Genomic DNA, 16,520 nt, shown 5'->3' on the forward strand with positions numbered 1-16,520 from the left:
CGGCCACGTCCCCGCCTCTCTCTCTCTCTCTCTCTCTCTCTCTCTCTCTCTCTCTCTCTCTTTTACGCGCCCCGTTGTGGTCGCTGTGTGTGCTATGCGTGCCTGGCTGCCGGTGCCGTATGCGTGTGTGGATGAGGGTGCCTGCCTGAGTGAGAGAGGGAGCGAGTGAGCCGTGTGCTGCTGTGGCTTGTCCTATGCGGATTTCACCAGTGACTGCCTGTCCGAGCGGCGCGCATCATCCAGGGTAGGCCGGGATTTAAACGCTGCCGTTACTCTTCAAGGATTCCCTAAAATAGTTAATGTCCGGTTCTTTCGGCGCGTTTATCGGTGAGAGGTGGAATAATTGTGGTCGTCCTGCTTAACCGATCCCAGCGGAGAGAGGATTTTATCGACGCTGACTTGGAGAGGAGAGGCGATGATGCTCGAGAGATGAGCAATGGGCAAGGTAAGCGGCGTGTGGTTGAAATGACCGGGGGATGTAGTTCTGGGGCTTTTTTGGCCAGTAACCCCGCTCTGAAGTGTGCACATCTATATACAAGCTGCGGTGTGTGGAAAAATGTTGCCGACCTACATGTAACGAACTCCATCAGTAGTTGGCCTTGTAGAGGAATCTGTGCCACACATGGCAACCCGCAGGGAATCCACCGCAAGAGGGGGCATGAGTGTGTGTGTGTGTGTGTGTGTGTGTGTGTGTGTGTGTATGTGTGCGCGCGCGCATGTGAGTGTATGAGAGATGTGCATGTGTGTGTGAGTGTGAGGGGGCGACGGGTGGGGGGGGTGGTTGGGTAATGCACATTATGCAGACCCACCATGGGCGCCCTCCATCGCCACCTGAGAAACAGTACACCTGCTGTCACAGCACGCATGCGCTTCCACAAACGTAGTGACGTGGGGTTCTCTGTGTTGGAGCAGTTTGACGCACCAGACTGGACCACATGTAGAAATGGGAGTTTCGACTCTTTTTACTGACTCGAGTTTTTATGAGTCACTCACTAAAGAGTCGGGTTTTCGAATCACCGAGTCAGTCCCTCAGAGCCTGGGAATCCCCCCACCGCTGAACAAACATTCATCTACTGATTACAGCCTACAACTCGGCCCTGACTAGTACAAATAAATAAACCTCATGAAATGTTTCTCTTGGAGAATGTTGTTGATTTGAATACAGGTGTTTGATGGTTCAGTAGGCTGATTTGATGCTGTAGTGTTTGTCTTAACTGTGCTGTTGAAGAAATGAATTATTTTACACAAAATATGAATGTAAAATGATTGTATTGCTTCCACTGAAATCATATTAGATTAATGTTACTAAACACCGCTCCATACTTAACCCCACTAAATACATGGCTGTTTATGATGTAAATGAATTATTTCATACAAAATATTGGTAATAAAAAATTAACTGAAATAATTGTATTGATTTAAAATGATTTTATTTTTTCTGTTTAAAAAAAAAAAGTCCATCATTCTGCTTAAAAGACATGAACAGCAGTCAGTCTCATCTATGATCAGAGCAGTATCCATAGCAACACAGTCTGCTACTCAGAAACTACAGACTGTTGAATTTCATGATTGATGATTGATCAATCAGAATCAGGTAGTATCAAACTACTAAAAAAGAACCAATTAAAATAAATGGACGGTTACTGGAACTTGTGGGTGATTGATGCAGCCGGAGTCAGACCCTCAGCTCCGGGCTGTGAGAGCGAGTACTGAGTTGAAACAACCACCAAAGTGTTTACTCTTGTCTCGGCTACCTTAATACAGTAATTAACTTGATACATCTCCACAAATACAGTTAATATAAGAGTTGCACAATAACGACACGTTGTCTGTTCTCGTCTTGGCAGTTCGTACTAGCTAGCTAGCAGGGACTTTTCACTCCAGAGTCAGTAAAAAGAGTCGTTCTTTTTGAAGGATTCATTCATGACTCGCACATCACTAATCAGTTCCCAGACTGTACTTAAGCTGTGTTAGTTGTGTAATTAAAAAAAAAAAAAAAAGACTCTAGTTGAAGTTGGCTGGGAGAGATGTTCTGGTTGGAGTTATTACACCCAAATGAGTCATTTGAATATAGCTAGAGCTCATTTATGGCTGTGAATCAGAAAATGTGCTCATATCCAAGTTAAAAACATCATGGTTGATATCATTTTGTGGAGTCCATTATTTTCATTATTCACCGAGCACCTCCACAGTTTGTCCCCAGATGACTTCATCGCAGTCTGTCCCTGTGCTATTCTGAGATTTGATCAAACACCCACATTAAACCTGAGCTTTTTTTTCATTTGTTTGTTTGTTTTCTGAGAGTTGTCATGCACACACAGAGAGATGGTATAACTCCTACAAGGTGAATTATCTGTTTTGGAGTACAGGTCAGGTAAAGGGATGAAAAAGAGCAAAACATTTCATACTGTAGGCAGCACTAGCCTTTCATAACCTTTGTGTGCGTGTGTGTGTGTGTGTGTGTGCATCTGTGACAGAACACCGAGCCGAAGATGATTTAGCAGAAAGATGATACTGGTTGAAGTTGCTGAGCTTCACTTTCTTCTTGATGCCCTTCATTCTCTCTCTCCAGCTCCGTCTACTGAACATGCAGACACAAACACTCTGAGGCTCGTCCTCCTCAGAGTTTTCTGCCTGTGTCCCCGCCGTGTTCATCTCAGTTACTTTTGCTTCTGCTGATGCTTGCTTTTCGGCAGGATGAGGCATCCTCTGACTTGTTTCAGTGTTTTTCAGCCGCCTTCGGGAACTGTTGTGGAGCAGCAGTAAACAGCCACAAAAAGATGAAAACAATTCAGATGGGATGGACAAGGGTCTTTAAAAAGTTAGTGATTATGGTCACAGCAACATTTGACAGTTACTATTATTACAGCATTGTTAGTCTGATTACAGCAGTAGCAGTCCATAAGTCAGGGGGGCCTTGTATGGAGTGACTGTTATTAACGTTTCTCACTGGACAGTCAAAGGGCTCAGTCAAATGTAAAATATTAAATATTTATCTGCCCATGCTCATTTCGATCCACGTTCATTTTTATCATATTGTGTTCATTTTTTCAAGTAATTTAAGTATGTTTCACAGCAGAGTAGCTCTCCTATTCTGTATACAGTACAGGTACACAGAGCCTTCATCACAGGTTTATGCTGATGGTGTCCTATTATATTTTGTAATAGAGCTGCAATGATTAATCGATTAGTCAATCGGCAGAGAACTATTAGCAACTATTTTGATAATGAAATAACCGTTTCAGTCATTTTTCAAGCAAAAATGCCCAACATTTCCTGGTTCCAGCTTCTCATAAGTGACAATTTTCTGTTTTTCTTTGTCATATATGACGGTGAATTGAATATCTTAAGGTTTTGGACTCTGTTATTCGGACAAAACAAGCAAATTGAAGGCATCACTGTGACCTCTAAGAAATCACAAATGCAATTTTCTTTTACTAAGACTCCTGAAAACTGGAACAACCACTATGAACAGAAGAGGGGGCCTGAGAGCCAAATGTGACATCAAATAAAGAAAATACATATTTGATTATCACCTTTCCATTACTTCTAAAGGGGCTAAAGTCTATTACTATATTATTATTATTATTATATACACTACACATATTATTGAATATTGATTGATATAATAATACCTTTATGTTATTTTATGGCAGAGAAATTTGTGTATAAACATGATTTTTCAATCTATAAAGAGAGATATTTTACATTTGGTAGACACGAAACTGTAGTCTTGAATTAAAAACCTCGATTGAATGAACTGTTGATTGTGGATTATAATTCATATTGTGCATTTTGATGTTTTAAAAAACTAATTTCCTGAAACATGACAACATATACTGTAACATATGTTAAGTGTAAATACATCCTAAAACTGATTATTTTTAATAAACATTTCTGAAAATCTTCAGAATACAATGCACACAAATAAACAACCTCATGATCACAAGGATGGTGAATTTGAAAATGATCACTGTCTTTAACTAGAAGAAAACACTCAGTACAGAGCAGATCTCCTCCAGGTGTGTATAGTCAAGATAACAAAAACAGGGATTTATTCATCTCGTATCGTGCCTAACTCTAGTGGATCATAACATATCAGGTATGGAATTAATCTGCAGATGCTCCAGTTCAAGATGAGACCAAACCTTTCAACAGATGTCAGGTTTTGAGCCACAACAAAGGCCAAAATGTGGCCTGCAACAGACTAGGTTGCCGGCCTCTTTGATTTTAGCCTGGCTGATTGCTGGAAATGCTTTTTGCTATGTTGTAATGCATATTGTAAAATGATGAAAGTCAAAGCTTTAAGATAGGCTCAAGGAATCTTGTCAATAATTATTTGAATTCACAACGCAACCTGCTCTCAAAGTACCAAAATTTTGATAAAACTTGATGAAACGTGGCAACAAGATTGCTTGTTCCTCTTTGAAACAAGATTCCAAACTGAAGCAGCTGTTGATCACTCGCAGCCCCAACCGGCCAGTTGAGAGGAGCGAGGAGTCAGCAGTCAATGGTGGTATAAAATAGTGTGTGAATCACCGCAACCACAAGAAATCCCTGTGCACAAAAAATATTAAGCTGATGGGTCCAGTAGTATGAGAGATTAGCTGCAGACAGATACACACACACACACATACATGACGCAAACAAACGCATGATCCCCTCCAGGCTTACGCCTGGCAGAGACAACAATCTCACAGTTTAGTGAACTGGTGACTAATGAAAGGAAGTTTGGTTTAGTGGCGTCACCTTAGCTCAGCTTCAGTTTAGAAGGTTAATTTACGCTCTGTGTGTGTGACGGCTTAGTCGCAGGCTGAGGGAGAAGTATTACAGTAACCCTTAATGATCAATTCCCTTGCGTTCTCTCTGAAATATGAATTTGGAAGAAAGATAATGGGGTTGTGTGTGTGTGTGTGTCTGTGTGCACACAGGCTGCTGCATGGGTGTGAGTGTGTGTGTTGGCCTGAATAAAATAAGCTACCAAGAAGCTTCAGCAGACACCTGAGTGCCAGCACTTTTATATGACCTACTTCCTTCTGAGTGGGCACCAATTGTGAGCCACTCGTTCAGTCACTATCGTCAGTCACTGTTTATATCTTATTGCTCATTGTGTTAATATTAAAACAAATAGCAGTGTAATAAATCAGTGAGTGCAGCTTTCCCCATGTCGTGCTAGCGGTGTGGCCCAGGGTAATGGCAGTGTCAGTTGGTTGGTTCATCACTTTAGTCCAGGCTGAAATATCTCAACAACTACTGGATGGATTTTCATAACATTTTGTACAGACATTCATGATGCCCAGAGGAGGAATCCTACCAACTTTGGTTTTCCACTGACTTCTCCTCTAGTGCCACCAGCAAGTTGACATTTGTCGTTTTGAGTGAAATATCTTGACCTAAATATCGAATGCATAGCTCTGAATTTTGCCACATACATTTATGCAGCCCACAGAATCACATAACGTTTTAACTAGCACCATAATTGTGTGATAATTCCAACTGTCTAATACTCTGTTTTGACCAAATACCTGCAAAACTAATGACGTTAACATCAGTCTCAGCTGTACTTTGTGTGTAATGCTAAGCTCAAATCTAAGATGGTGAGCATGTTAAACATTATACCTGCTAAACATCAGCGTGTTAGCATTGTCACTGTGAGCATGTTAGCATGCTGGCATTAGCATTTAGCTCAAAGCACCACTGGGCTTGACTAGTGGTGCACAGAGCCGCTAGCATCGCTGTAAACACATATCTCCTCTCATCCTGAGTGAATGCATTCATAATTTGACAATTAGGTCGATGAGGAGAATGGATGTAAGGAGGCAACAGCTGTGGGAGCTTTGGCAACGCAGTGGCAGGTTGAGACCACCTGTCTCACATACTCAACATATGGTGTTCTGGCTCTTAAGTCGCACAGGAAGATACTACAACAGTATAACCAGAACTTTGTAAAGAACTAAATTGGGATGTAACTTCTTTTACTTTGATATTGGTGTCTGGATGTTTTTAAAGATTTTTTTATTTCTATGTTGTTTTTATTGATGGCTTACATGTGGGTATTTATTTACTGCATTGTGGTAATTAGCGTTGGTTGATTAGGATGGGAGCACTCTTATTTCCATGCTCTTATAGATGAATAAATTGAACCTTTGAGTGTTTATCATCTAAATCTTTTAATGCAGCCTATTACTAGAAGTTTGTGGCTAATCAGATCAACCTACAAAGCGTGAGATAGACACAGATGTACCTCTAGCTTTCATTTTTCATGTATTGTCTTTATCTCTTCTTCACAGGGGCCTCCGATAACTCCTGACAGAGAAGAGGAGCCTTCATTACCATAGCTACCTCTCCTCTCCTCCTTCAATTCATGTTCCCCTTTTCACCTCCTCTCTTCACCTGTTGAGGGTTTGCTCTTCACTTTCTATCTCATCCACCTCCTCCACCACCACCTGTCACCATGACAACCTCAGCCCTGCGCCGGCAGGTGAAGAATATTGTGCACAACTACTCGGAAGCAGAGATCAAGGTATTATAACTCTGCTGTGTTGTCATCAAGTGACACCGATGTGCAATAGCTTTTATACAAAGCGTGTGTGTTGACTTTGAGGGAGTTTAAACTCTTTTAAATTAACACTGATGTTGAGTCATATCAGAACAAAACTCTCTTGTGGCTCTTATTTCTTGACCCCTTTGTTATAAATAAATATGCTTTGACACTTATGACACTGTTACTCTGGATGAGAAAGAAATTCAAATGCATAGTGGAAATATGAAAAGAAATGGAAATCATCGTTGCTCTGCTGGTGGTACGTAGGTTCGCGAGGCCACCTCGAACGATCCATGGGGTCCGTCCTCGTCTCTCATGTCAGAAATCGCTGACTTGACCTTCAATGTGGTAGCGTTTGCCGAGGTCATGGGCATGGTGTGGAAACGCCTCAACGACAGCGGCAAGAACTGGAGGCATGTCTACAAGGTGAAGGACACATGTTTCTATTTCTAAGTCCTCTTCCATTCTGCTGGCTCACTTTGTGGATTTTACTGTTCACTATCCCTCCTTTCACACCTCCCGTCTTTAATAACGTATCTGACTTTCTACATTCACTCCACAAACACACTTCACCTACACACTTCTGTCTGCTGCTGCCTCTTCCTTTGACACTATCCCGCCCTGCTCTCTGTTCACATAGTTGTCTGAAGCTTTGCACATTTAATAAACAAAGTGGCAATTGAGATAAAACAGCACAAGAGCGGCTTGTTTGAAAACCTCTGAGCCACTATCAGTTTTTATCTCATTCTTTTTTCCATATAGTTGTCCTATTTAATTATATGTTGGTATATTGACTCCAGGCCCTGACTCTGTTGGATTACCTCCTGAAGACAGGATCAGAGAGAGTGGCCCAACAGTGCCGTGAGAACGCTTTCACTATTCAGGTACTGGACTACAACTAGGGACGTACATAGGGACAGGACGTATGAAAAGAGCTGGTTTATTTGTTTATTGTTTGGAATTGTTTAATTATTTAGATCACTATTAGTTATTACCTTGGCAAAACAAATCTTTCTGGGTTACATATTGAAAAAATACAGCATAACCAGCAAAAGTTGGACTATATACAATAAATAACCAACAATGCACAATGACTTGATTTAAATATAACGATTAACCAGTAAAAAAAACAACCTTGCTCCAGAAAAGGTTTAAGAATACCTTTTTTGATAATTATTTATGTGTTTTACAATAATCTTAAGGTAGAGTTGCAGTAAAGTAATATTTTGATGACTAAAAGATATAACACATAGAGATATTCATGTTTTCACAATATGATGACAGCATCACTTCCTAATACATACTCTGATCTGATCATTGAACAGATGGAAATAACATGAGAATAAAAGATCATTTTACATTTCTACATTCCTGAGCATCAGATAAATTAGATTTTCCTGCAGCTTCTAATACACACGTTTGTAAAGATCAGTCTTAGACTAGTATTTACACAAAATCATGATAACGTCTTTTGCTCCTGTGTGGTTCAGACGCTTCGTGACTTCCAATACGTGGACCGTGACGGCAGAGACCAAGGGGCCAACGTGAGAGAAAAAGCACGCCAACTGGTGTGTCTCCTCCGGGACGAGGAGCGGCTCCGCCAGGAGAGGAGTCAAGCCCTGAAGACGAAGGAGCGAATGGCCGGGGGAGGGAGCGGAGGGGGCGGAGGGGGTGGAGGGGGAGGCGGGGGCGGAGGGGGCGGAGGGGGTGGAGGGGCTGGTGGTGTGTATGGAGGTATACCCCCATCCTACCACCCAGGCAGGCGAACAAGCCAGCCCAGCATGGCCGTGCTGTACGGGGAGGAGTTCAGCCGCTCCAGAGGCTCTCCGTCCTCCTTTAACTGTGAGTATTGTAGGTATTTAAAGGTGGACATATCATGATTTTCTGTTATTTTGATACTGTTATGAAGTTGCAATGTTACTGACATCAGGTTGTTCACACATGCACACAAACAGCTGTCCATTGGTATCCTTTGTCGCTAAGATTGTCCCATGGGTTGCTCATAATGTCCATATTTTGGATCAGACTGTGTTCAAACATGTATTTTAGAGGTTTCCATATCATGTAAAGAACGAGACAAAGAAGTGTAATCCTACTACTACTGTTTGTTTACATAGCCTCACAAGCTGCCGGAAGTCTGCCGAGTGATGGCTTCTGGTAGCTGGCCAATCAGAACAGAGCGGGCTCATCAGGGTAGGGCCTTAAAGAGACAGGAGCTTCAGACAGAGGCTGAACTGAGGGGCTGCATAAAGAGTCAGCATTAGTTAAATAAGGAGTTTTTTTTAACTGTGAATCATGCAAACATATTCCAGTAGATCCTCAGGATATAAATAAAGACCTGAAAATGTGCATGATATGTCGCCTTTAAAATCTGCACTTATCTGCAGCCCTGAATACCTCATTTAATGTGTTGGCAATTTGTGAATAAATGGATAAAGAGTTAAAAAGGCTTATGGCCACATCCTTCGTGAAATGCATTTTGTGCTGTAGCCCAGCAATCCTGGCAACTCACCACATAGATTATCAATACTGCAGTGTAGGCCTGAAAATATTCAAATCAGCCCAACACTGCGTTTTCTCCATGTCTCCGAGCCTCTGCTCACACATCCCCACATCAATCTGACTCTCTCTCTTCACACATTCTTATTCCTCCCTCCTTAAAACTCCCTCGCCATCCCGCCGCAGCCTCGTCCTCATCTCCTCGCGCTGCCTCAGACCTGGAGCAGGCTCGACCTCAGACCAGCGGGGAGGAGGAGCTGCAGCTCCAGCTGGCGTTAGCCATGAGCAGGGAGGAGAGTCAGAAGGTAAAACAGCACACACACACACACACACAGACACACATTATGATAATGTGTAATCTGCTTGAGCTACTCTCCTCCAGTGGGACAGCATACCCTCCCTCCACACACAGGCGCACACACACACACACACATTTCCTCTGTTTTGCTTCATCTCTCTCATTCTCTGGCTCTCCGATTGACCCTCACATGTTGGATCGCCGCATGATGATTCCAGTAATGAAAATTTTGTTACAAATGTTCTGAACATTCGCCCACCTGATGTAGCTAGCCCTTCCTCCCCCGTTACCATAGAGATGGATGAAGACACACAACTACAGATTGCTTTAAGCGTTAGTCAAAGCATGAGCAGGTACACACACACACACACAGAAACACACCTCATTCTTGAATCAACGTTTATTAACCCTCTGCGATCTCAGTTGTGTGTCTCTCTGTGCGTATGAAGATTATATCATAGCTCTTACATCTTCACTAAAATTGTTGATCAACAGAAAATTAATCAGCCCCTATTTTGATAATCAAATAATTGTTTTCGTCATATTTTTAAGCAAAAAATGCCTGTTGCAGCTTCTCAAATATGAGGTTATGAAGTTTTTATGTGTCATGCATGATAGTAAACTGAATATCTTTGGATTTTGGACTGTTGATCAGACAAAACAAGACATTTGAAGACGTCACCTTGAGATATTAAATATTATAACAGCCATTTTTCACTATTTTCAAACATTTTACAGACAAAACGATTAATCGATTAATCAAGAGAAAAATCTGCAGATTAATCAATAATGAAAATAATCATTAGTTGCAGCCTTAATAGTGATAGCATATTATATTGTATAGTTATTTGTTGGGCTGCAATGATGAGCTGCGATGATTAATTGATGAGTCGACTAACAGAAAATTAATCACCAGCTATTTTGATAATTGGTTAATCGTTTTGAGTCGTTTTTTAAATGTGAATATTTTCTCATTAAATTAAATTTAAATTTTAAAGACCAATCAATTAATCTATAGTGAAAATAATAATTAGTTGCAGCCCTAAACTAAAATGCTTCCCTGTGACTTTCATCTTAACTCTTTCCTTCCTGACGTCCTTCCTTAGTCGCCTTTCTCCTTTTCAGGTCCTCTGCTGTGTCTCTCATTGGCTCTCAAAGTGTCCAGATTGTGTTTTTCTCCTCTCTCTCTTTAACAGTGCATTCATATTAACGTCTATTTTTTCTAATGTAACGTATAAACTTGTAATTTGGGAGGAATTCTGTATTTTCTCTGCATTCTTTCTCTCATCCTCGACCCAATTAAATATTTCAACAGCACAAAAAAGCCACAGGTGCTGCGTTTCTCTAACGCCAGTGTTTGTGTGTGTGTGTCAGAGTGTGTGCGTGCATCCATGCTCATTGCTGTGGTGATAATGCTGATGATGTCACGATGCCGCCCCTGCAGGAGCAGCGCTGTCGCCAAGGAGACGAGTCACTGTTACAGAAGGCCCTGGATGAGAGCAGGAGAGAGAGCCAGTCAGGGACACAGGAGGTGAGTTTAAAGACGTCTGCGAGTGTGCTGTACGGTGTGTGTATGTGTGTGTGTGTGTGTGTGTTGGTGCGTGCACGCATTCGGTCTATGCGTGTGTATTTGCATGGAAAGGTGAGCGGGTGCATTTGTGTTTGTAGGCGGTTGTTGGCAGGCATTTGGAGAATGAAGTGGAGTTTATAGTGTGGACTGTGGGATACGGAGGGAAACGAGACAAAAAGACATAGATCAGCATAATGAGGGAGAAAAGGTAGAAGGCTGAGGGAGGAGAAAGAGGTGCCTGCTGAATGATAATGACTTTTGTCTAACCTTGAGCTCAGCATGACATTTCCCTGAGAGCATTCTCCTTATCTGGTAGCACACCAGCTCCCTTGCTCATTGGCCTGTCAACAAGCCAATCAGAGTCACCAGTTTATCATTCTCATCAAAGAAATGCTGGCAGGTGCTCATCAGGAAGAAAATTGAAGTTTGAAAACAAAAACAAAACAATCAGGGGTTGTGGAGATAGAAAGAAGTGAGGTTATCAGACCTCTGTAGCCAGTTTGTTTTTATTAGAGCATCAATCTGTGTTATAATCTATAATAATGCATTTGACATATGACATGTTTGTGTATTTAAATTCAAATTTTCTAATATTTCTACCCTCTGACATGAAATCACCAGATTATATTACTTTATTACAATTATACATAACTATATTACATGTGCTTATATGACTCCATGTGTGAAGTTTTTATGGCATCACAAACCAAAATACCTACTTCACCATATACATGCAGTCTGTATGGCATCGTTTTATTCAATAAAACGTTTTATGATCACATATGAACATATTTCGCTCACATGAAAATCTTATCATCACATATATTAAAATATTCTATCATACATGACAGACAGGATTCTTGATTATATCAGCTAATACTTTTTTTTTTCAATATTGTATGTACAAAAAAGCAAAGGCCCTCCAAACCTGTCTCTGAATTACCTTAAATACTTTTTACTGTATGTAATGTAATCTATGTTCCAATGTACACACAAAACCGAACAAAAGATTAAGTATATATGGCACAAAACATATGAGACAATCAAATACTGAGTTTAGCTATTTCTGATATTTCAATCAGGCAACAATTCATTGGCCAATGAATAGCGAGTATAACTCACAACACATATAAATGCTCCTCTTGTGATAAATGTTTTCTATTTTTTAGTGTGGAAGTTAGGTGCAAGTGAAACATGTGAAACTGAAAATGTTATTGCTCAAAGTAACATACATGAGAGTTATCTAAAGCAGTATCACTTCTGTTGAGGAAAACATTTCAGTACTTTCAGTATAGTTTCCATGTCTGCTGGATAATTATACTAAAATACTGTCTGAACTACTTCATCTGACTTATTAAGATCAGTCATATTTTTGTTCTGATCTGAACATTTGACATTTGTAATTAAAAAAAAATATTACTGTGTATCGTGCCTCAGTAAACGCTGCGTTACTTTTTGTCTGGATCTTAAGAGTCTTACATTTCTCAAAAACCATCCAGTCATACAAACCTCGAAGCATGTCAACAAATATCGGCACAGATTTATAGAAAGGTTTTTTCTTCCTCCTGTAGTCAGCTATGCTGGATCTAGTGGACATATTTGGTCCGTCCTCTGAGGTCCCACCTCCCCCCAGTGACCCCTGGAGCTCTGCTCAGCCCACCAGTGACATCACCTCTGACCCCTGGGACTCTGTAGGTGGGTGGCTCATCACAGACACGCCTGAGAGGCCAATACAATATTACAGCTGTCATCTCTGTATAGCTTCTCACATTCTGTGAGTCGGTGTAAATTCACTGCACTATATTCAAGCCACCTCCTGTCTGTCTGTCTTCACAGCAGTCCACTCCAGCACTCCTGTGACTGGTAGTCCTTGGGCGGCCCCTCCCTCGTCCTCCCAGACGTCCAATCCCTGGGCTCCATGTGACAACTCACACACAGACCCCTGGGAAGCAGCACCCATCTCCTCCAGTCCTGTCAATCATGCGTGGGACAAGCAATCTGATGGAGGTAACTTGCAGAAAGTGTGACACATTTGTATAATCTAGATTATCCCATTGTAGTTTCCTAGAATTAGAGCATTAACTGACACAATATTTGTGCTCTCTGCCTGTGATTGTTCTGTTTTCACCAGTTTTGATTTCTCATGCAGACGGTGATGGGATGGATCCATTCGCTGAACAGGAAGAGGAGAAGCCTAAACAGGAGATTCCTCAAGTGTCCTCCCCTCAGCCTGCCAGTCCTACAGGTAATGTAATACAAAACATCTAGAAGTACTGTGGGTCCTACTGTAAATTTGGATCTTACAGAAGCACCATAGGATCTTGGATCTTATACGTGCACCCTTACATCAAAAACACAACAATGCCTGCATGGACCATGTTTGGAATTTTCTGAAATTGAGGTGCAACCCAGAAATAAAAACCTTGTTCTAGCATGAGGCCATGGACAGCTATTAGCACATAGAGGATAATTTACTGTATATGCATACATTGTATACAATGTACTGGGGATGGACACAGAAACAAAAACCACATGTACAATGTAATGTAATCTAATACAACAGCTGTAACAAACACTGAACAGTGCTACCTTTGTGAAGCTTCCATTTCATTTTAAACTGTGTCAGTGAGGCTTTAATTCAACTCTAAGGTACATTGTTAGGCCATAAGTTTTGGTGTATTTGACAGCATTAAAGTAACAACCTGATAATGCACAGCAGTCCAGCACAACAACACAAACTACTGACTCAACACCTTTCTGAAACAATGCAAATAAGACGTAAACATTATACACTTCACAGAAGTAATTTTACAATTATTGTACTGAATCATGTTATAATGTACAGGAAGGAGTCCTTGTTATTACCTCAACTCGCTATGTACCACTTGTCTTATACAGATGTGTGATAAATTAATGGAAAAACTTGAATAAATGAATGCAGAAACATAAGCTTCCCTCTAGCGTACGAGGGGTCACTAAATGGATTAAGAAGTTATGTGACTAATGAGCGATGGCCTTCACAGTCACCAGATTTGAACTCAGTTGAGATCAAATGTGAAAAATTGGCTCCACTGCTCCATATCCTTTCATTGAACACCAAATGAAAGGATATCCTTTGGAAAAATGATGTTTATCCCTCATGTACTGTTCAGAGAAAGCTGTAAAAGCTCCTCTAGAGGTTTTTGGTGGAACAACACCTTAGCGAGACACTTCATGTTGGGTTTTTCTTTCATTTGTGGCCCATCTGTCAGAAACTTGCATCATATCACATCACTATTTCTCATCAACAATAAATTCTTCAAATTAAATTCCTTCTTTCTTTTCCTGATGCAGATGAAGAGCTGTTTGGGGTGAGGGCAGAGTCTGACCCGTTCTCTGGAGCCGATTCCAAGACAGATCCGTTTGGGTCTGAACCTCCGGTGAAACCCCAGGTAAATGGACGAGAGTCGGCCAGCCCGGAGATGTTTGACCTGTCTCGGCTAGCACCCCCACTCAGCGCCCCACCTACACGCATGTGTCGGACCCCAGAGGCCTTCCTCGGACCTACAGGGGCGTCGCTGGTCAATCTTGATGCCCTGATACCTCCCAACCCTCCTAGCAAGATGCACAACAACCCCTTCCTCTCAGGTAACAACTATTCAAGAACTCACATACATATGTACACAAACATTACAATGACACTGTTAAAGTTTCCTAACCACCAACCAAATCTGTTTTTTCAGGTCTGAGCGCTCCATCTCCTACCAACCCCTTCCACTGTGACCAGCCTCGCCTTACCCTCAACCAAATGCGACCATCCTCCACCTCCCCACTGCCCCCCCACGTGCTCTCCTACAGCCCATCGCTGCCGCTCCCTCTGCCCCACCAACCGCCCATCCTCCCCTCCTCTCTGACACAACCTCCCGCCGGACTCCTGGACCTTCCCTCCAACCTCCCCCAGCCCCTGCTCCCTCTCTCTCCCCGGCCTGTGCCCCGTACCCAATCACAGACACACAGCCACAACCCCTTCCTCTGAGACTCCTTTGTCCATTTCCTCTCCCTCACGCTCTGGTCTGCAGAGGGAGTCGTCAGACATTGGACTCTTTTGGATTAATCTATGCCAACTCTGGACTACAATGAGATGAGTCTAAATGAGCCTGAACTGGACAGCAGATCCTGGTCTGATGTCATTGTGCACACTTGACGTGGATAAATCTTGGACTGGATGTATTTGTGTCCGTCTAAAGACACATCAGCTGCTATATAACCTGAACCCTTGAAGAAAAGCTAACTCACGCACACACACACACACACACACACACCCAAACATGCACTCAGGTGCACTAAGAAGTGCATAGACACATATAAACACAAACATGCACCCATGGTCACATCATGCACAGACACATGTCACCAAACTAACAGGGTGTATCTCAGCAGTCCCTTCAATGCCTTTTCCCCAGCAACAGTGAGCACTCTGAACACCCTCTGACCACAGAGACACAACCGTTCCTTTAGATGATCTAGAGGAAGCCACATACTTTGATTGTCCACCAGGATTCTTATCGCTGCTGCTTCACCGACGAAAGCATGAATGCATCCCACCCCCGAGACCCCAAACGTATTCTGCTGAGCACCTGAGATGACTTCTTCAAATAAGTCTTCTTTTTCTCCCAGATGAGTCAAATAGTATCTTGAGCTTTCTTGGCACAATTGAATCAGCGGAGGAGTTAACAGTTTGTCGGTGTAAGATTCAAGAAAGCACTCAGCACTGTTCAAGAACTAATTGACTCAGGTATTCCTTCCCACATATACATGATGATATCTATTTTGCATCGCCTTCTTACCTTGCGAGCTCAAAAGCATCTGGTCCTAAGCCCCACCAGGATCCGGATGGATTCAAAACTGGACTAAACCAGCCTAAGCTAGACCTTACTGTCTCAATCTGGACCTAAACTGATCACTGATTGTATCCAATCGGACCCGCGTGCCTGTCTCAACAGCTGACTCACAATGCATTCCCGGCTGTTTCACGTTGGCGCCGTTGAGGAGGACCTCAGGGAGACCGCTCTGTCCCTCCTCCATTGAGATTCAATCTTAGTGAATAGAAAGGGGTTCGTCTGCAGAAAACAAGGAGATCCGTGACTTTATTTCAGATGTGGGGCATAAAAATGAGGGATGAAGAGAACAGATGAAGGAGGAGGGAGGATGAAAGTAAAGGAAAGATTAATATAAACAAAGTGAAATGATTACAGATGATAAACTAATATAGTAAGAATTAGCTCCTCTCCTCTGCTCCACGTTCACTTCTGTGTTAGGAACAAGAGAATCTGTGATACAATGAGATGTTTGGTCATCACTGCACTGAACCTGGACTTGAATGTGAAATGCCTGCCTATAGATACACACAGGCTTAGTACATATGTATTTAATAGAATGATATCTATACAGTATTATGAAATATTATACCAATAAATGAATGGTGTTTGCATTTTAAGCTCTGAAGTGTCGATATGATTTATTCATTTGTTCATGAGTCATATAGGACTGCATCTAAAACTTTTTCTTCATCGTTGATTCATCTGTTGAGCTTTAAGGTTCGTTATTGAACTTGGAAATAGCAGTTTGAC

At 41.9% G+C, this 16,520-nt stretch overlaps 1 protein-coding gene across 1 annotated transcript; it reads left to right on the forward strand.

The window, feature by feature from the left end:
* The first annotated feature begins 23 nt into the window (after positions 1-23).
* Positions 24-16,387, forward strand: epn3b (epsin 3b). Its single transcript, XM_067583012.1, has 12 exons — positions 24-445; positions 6,291-6,523; positions 6,812-6,970; positions 7,345-7,428; positions 8,035-8,386; positions 9,230-9,348; positions 10,786-10,872; positions 12,483-12,606; positions 12,748-12,918; positions 13,061-13,156; positions 14,245-14,538; positions 14,634-16,387. Exons 2-12 carry the CDS (start codon positions 6,455-6,457, stop codon positions 14,924-14,926), a joined length of 1,848 nt encoding a protein of 615 aa, XP_067439113.1. The 5' UTR covers positions 24-445; positions 6,291-6,454; the 3' UTR covers positions 14,927-16,387.
* The last annotated feature ends 133 nt before the right edge of the window (positions 16,388-16,520 follow it).

Source organism: Thunnus thynnus, chromosome 3 (assembly GCF_963924715.1).
Source record: "Thunnus thynnus chromosome 3, fThuThy2.1, whole genome shotgun sequence".
Classification (NCBI taxonomy): Eukaryota; Metazoa; Chordata; class Actinopteri; order Scombriformes; family Scombridae; genus Thunnus; species Thunnus thynnus.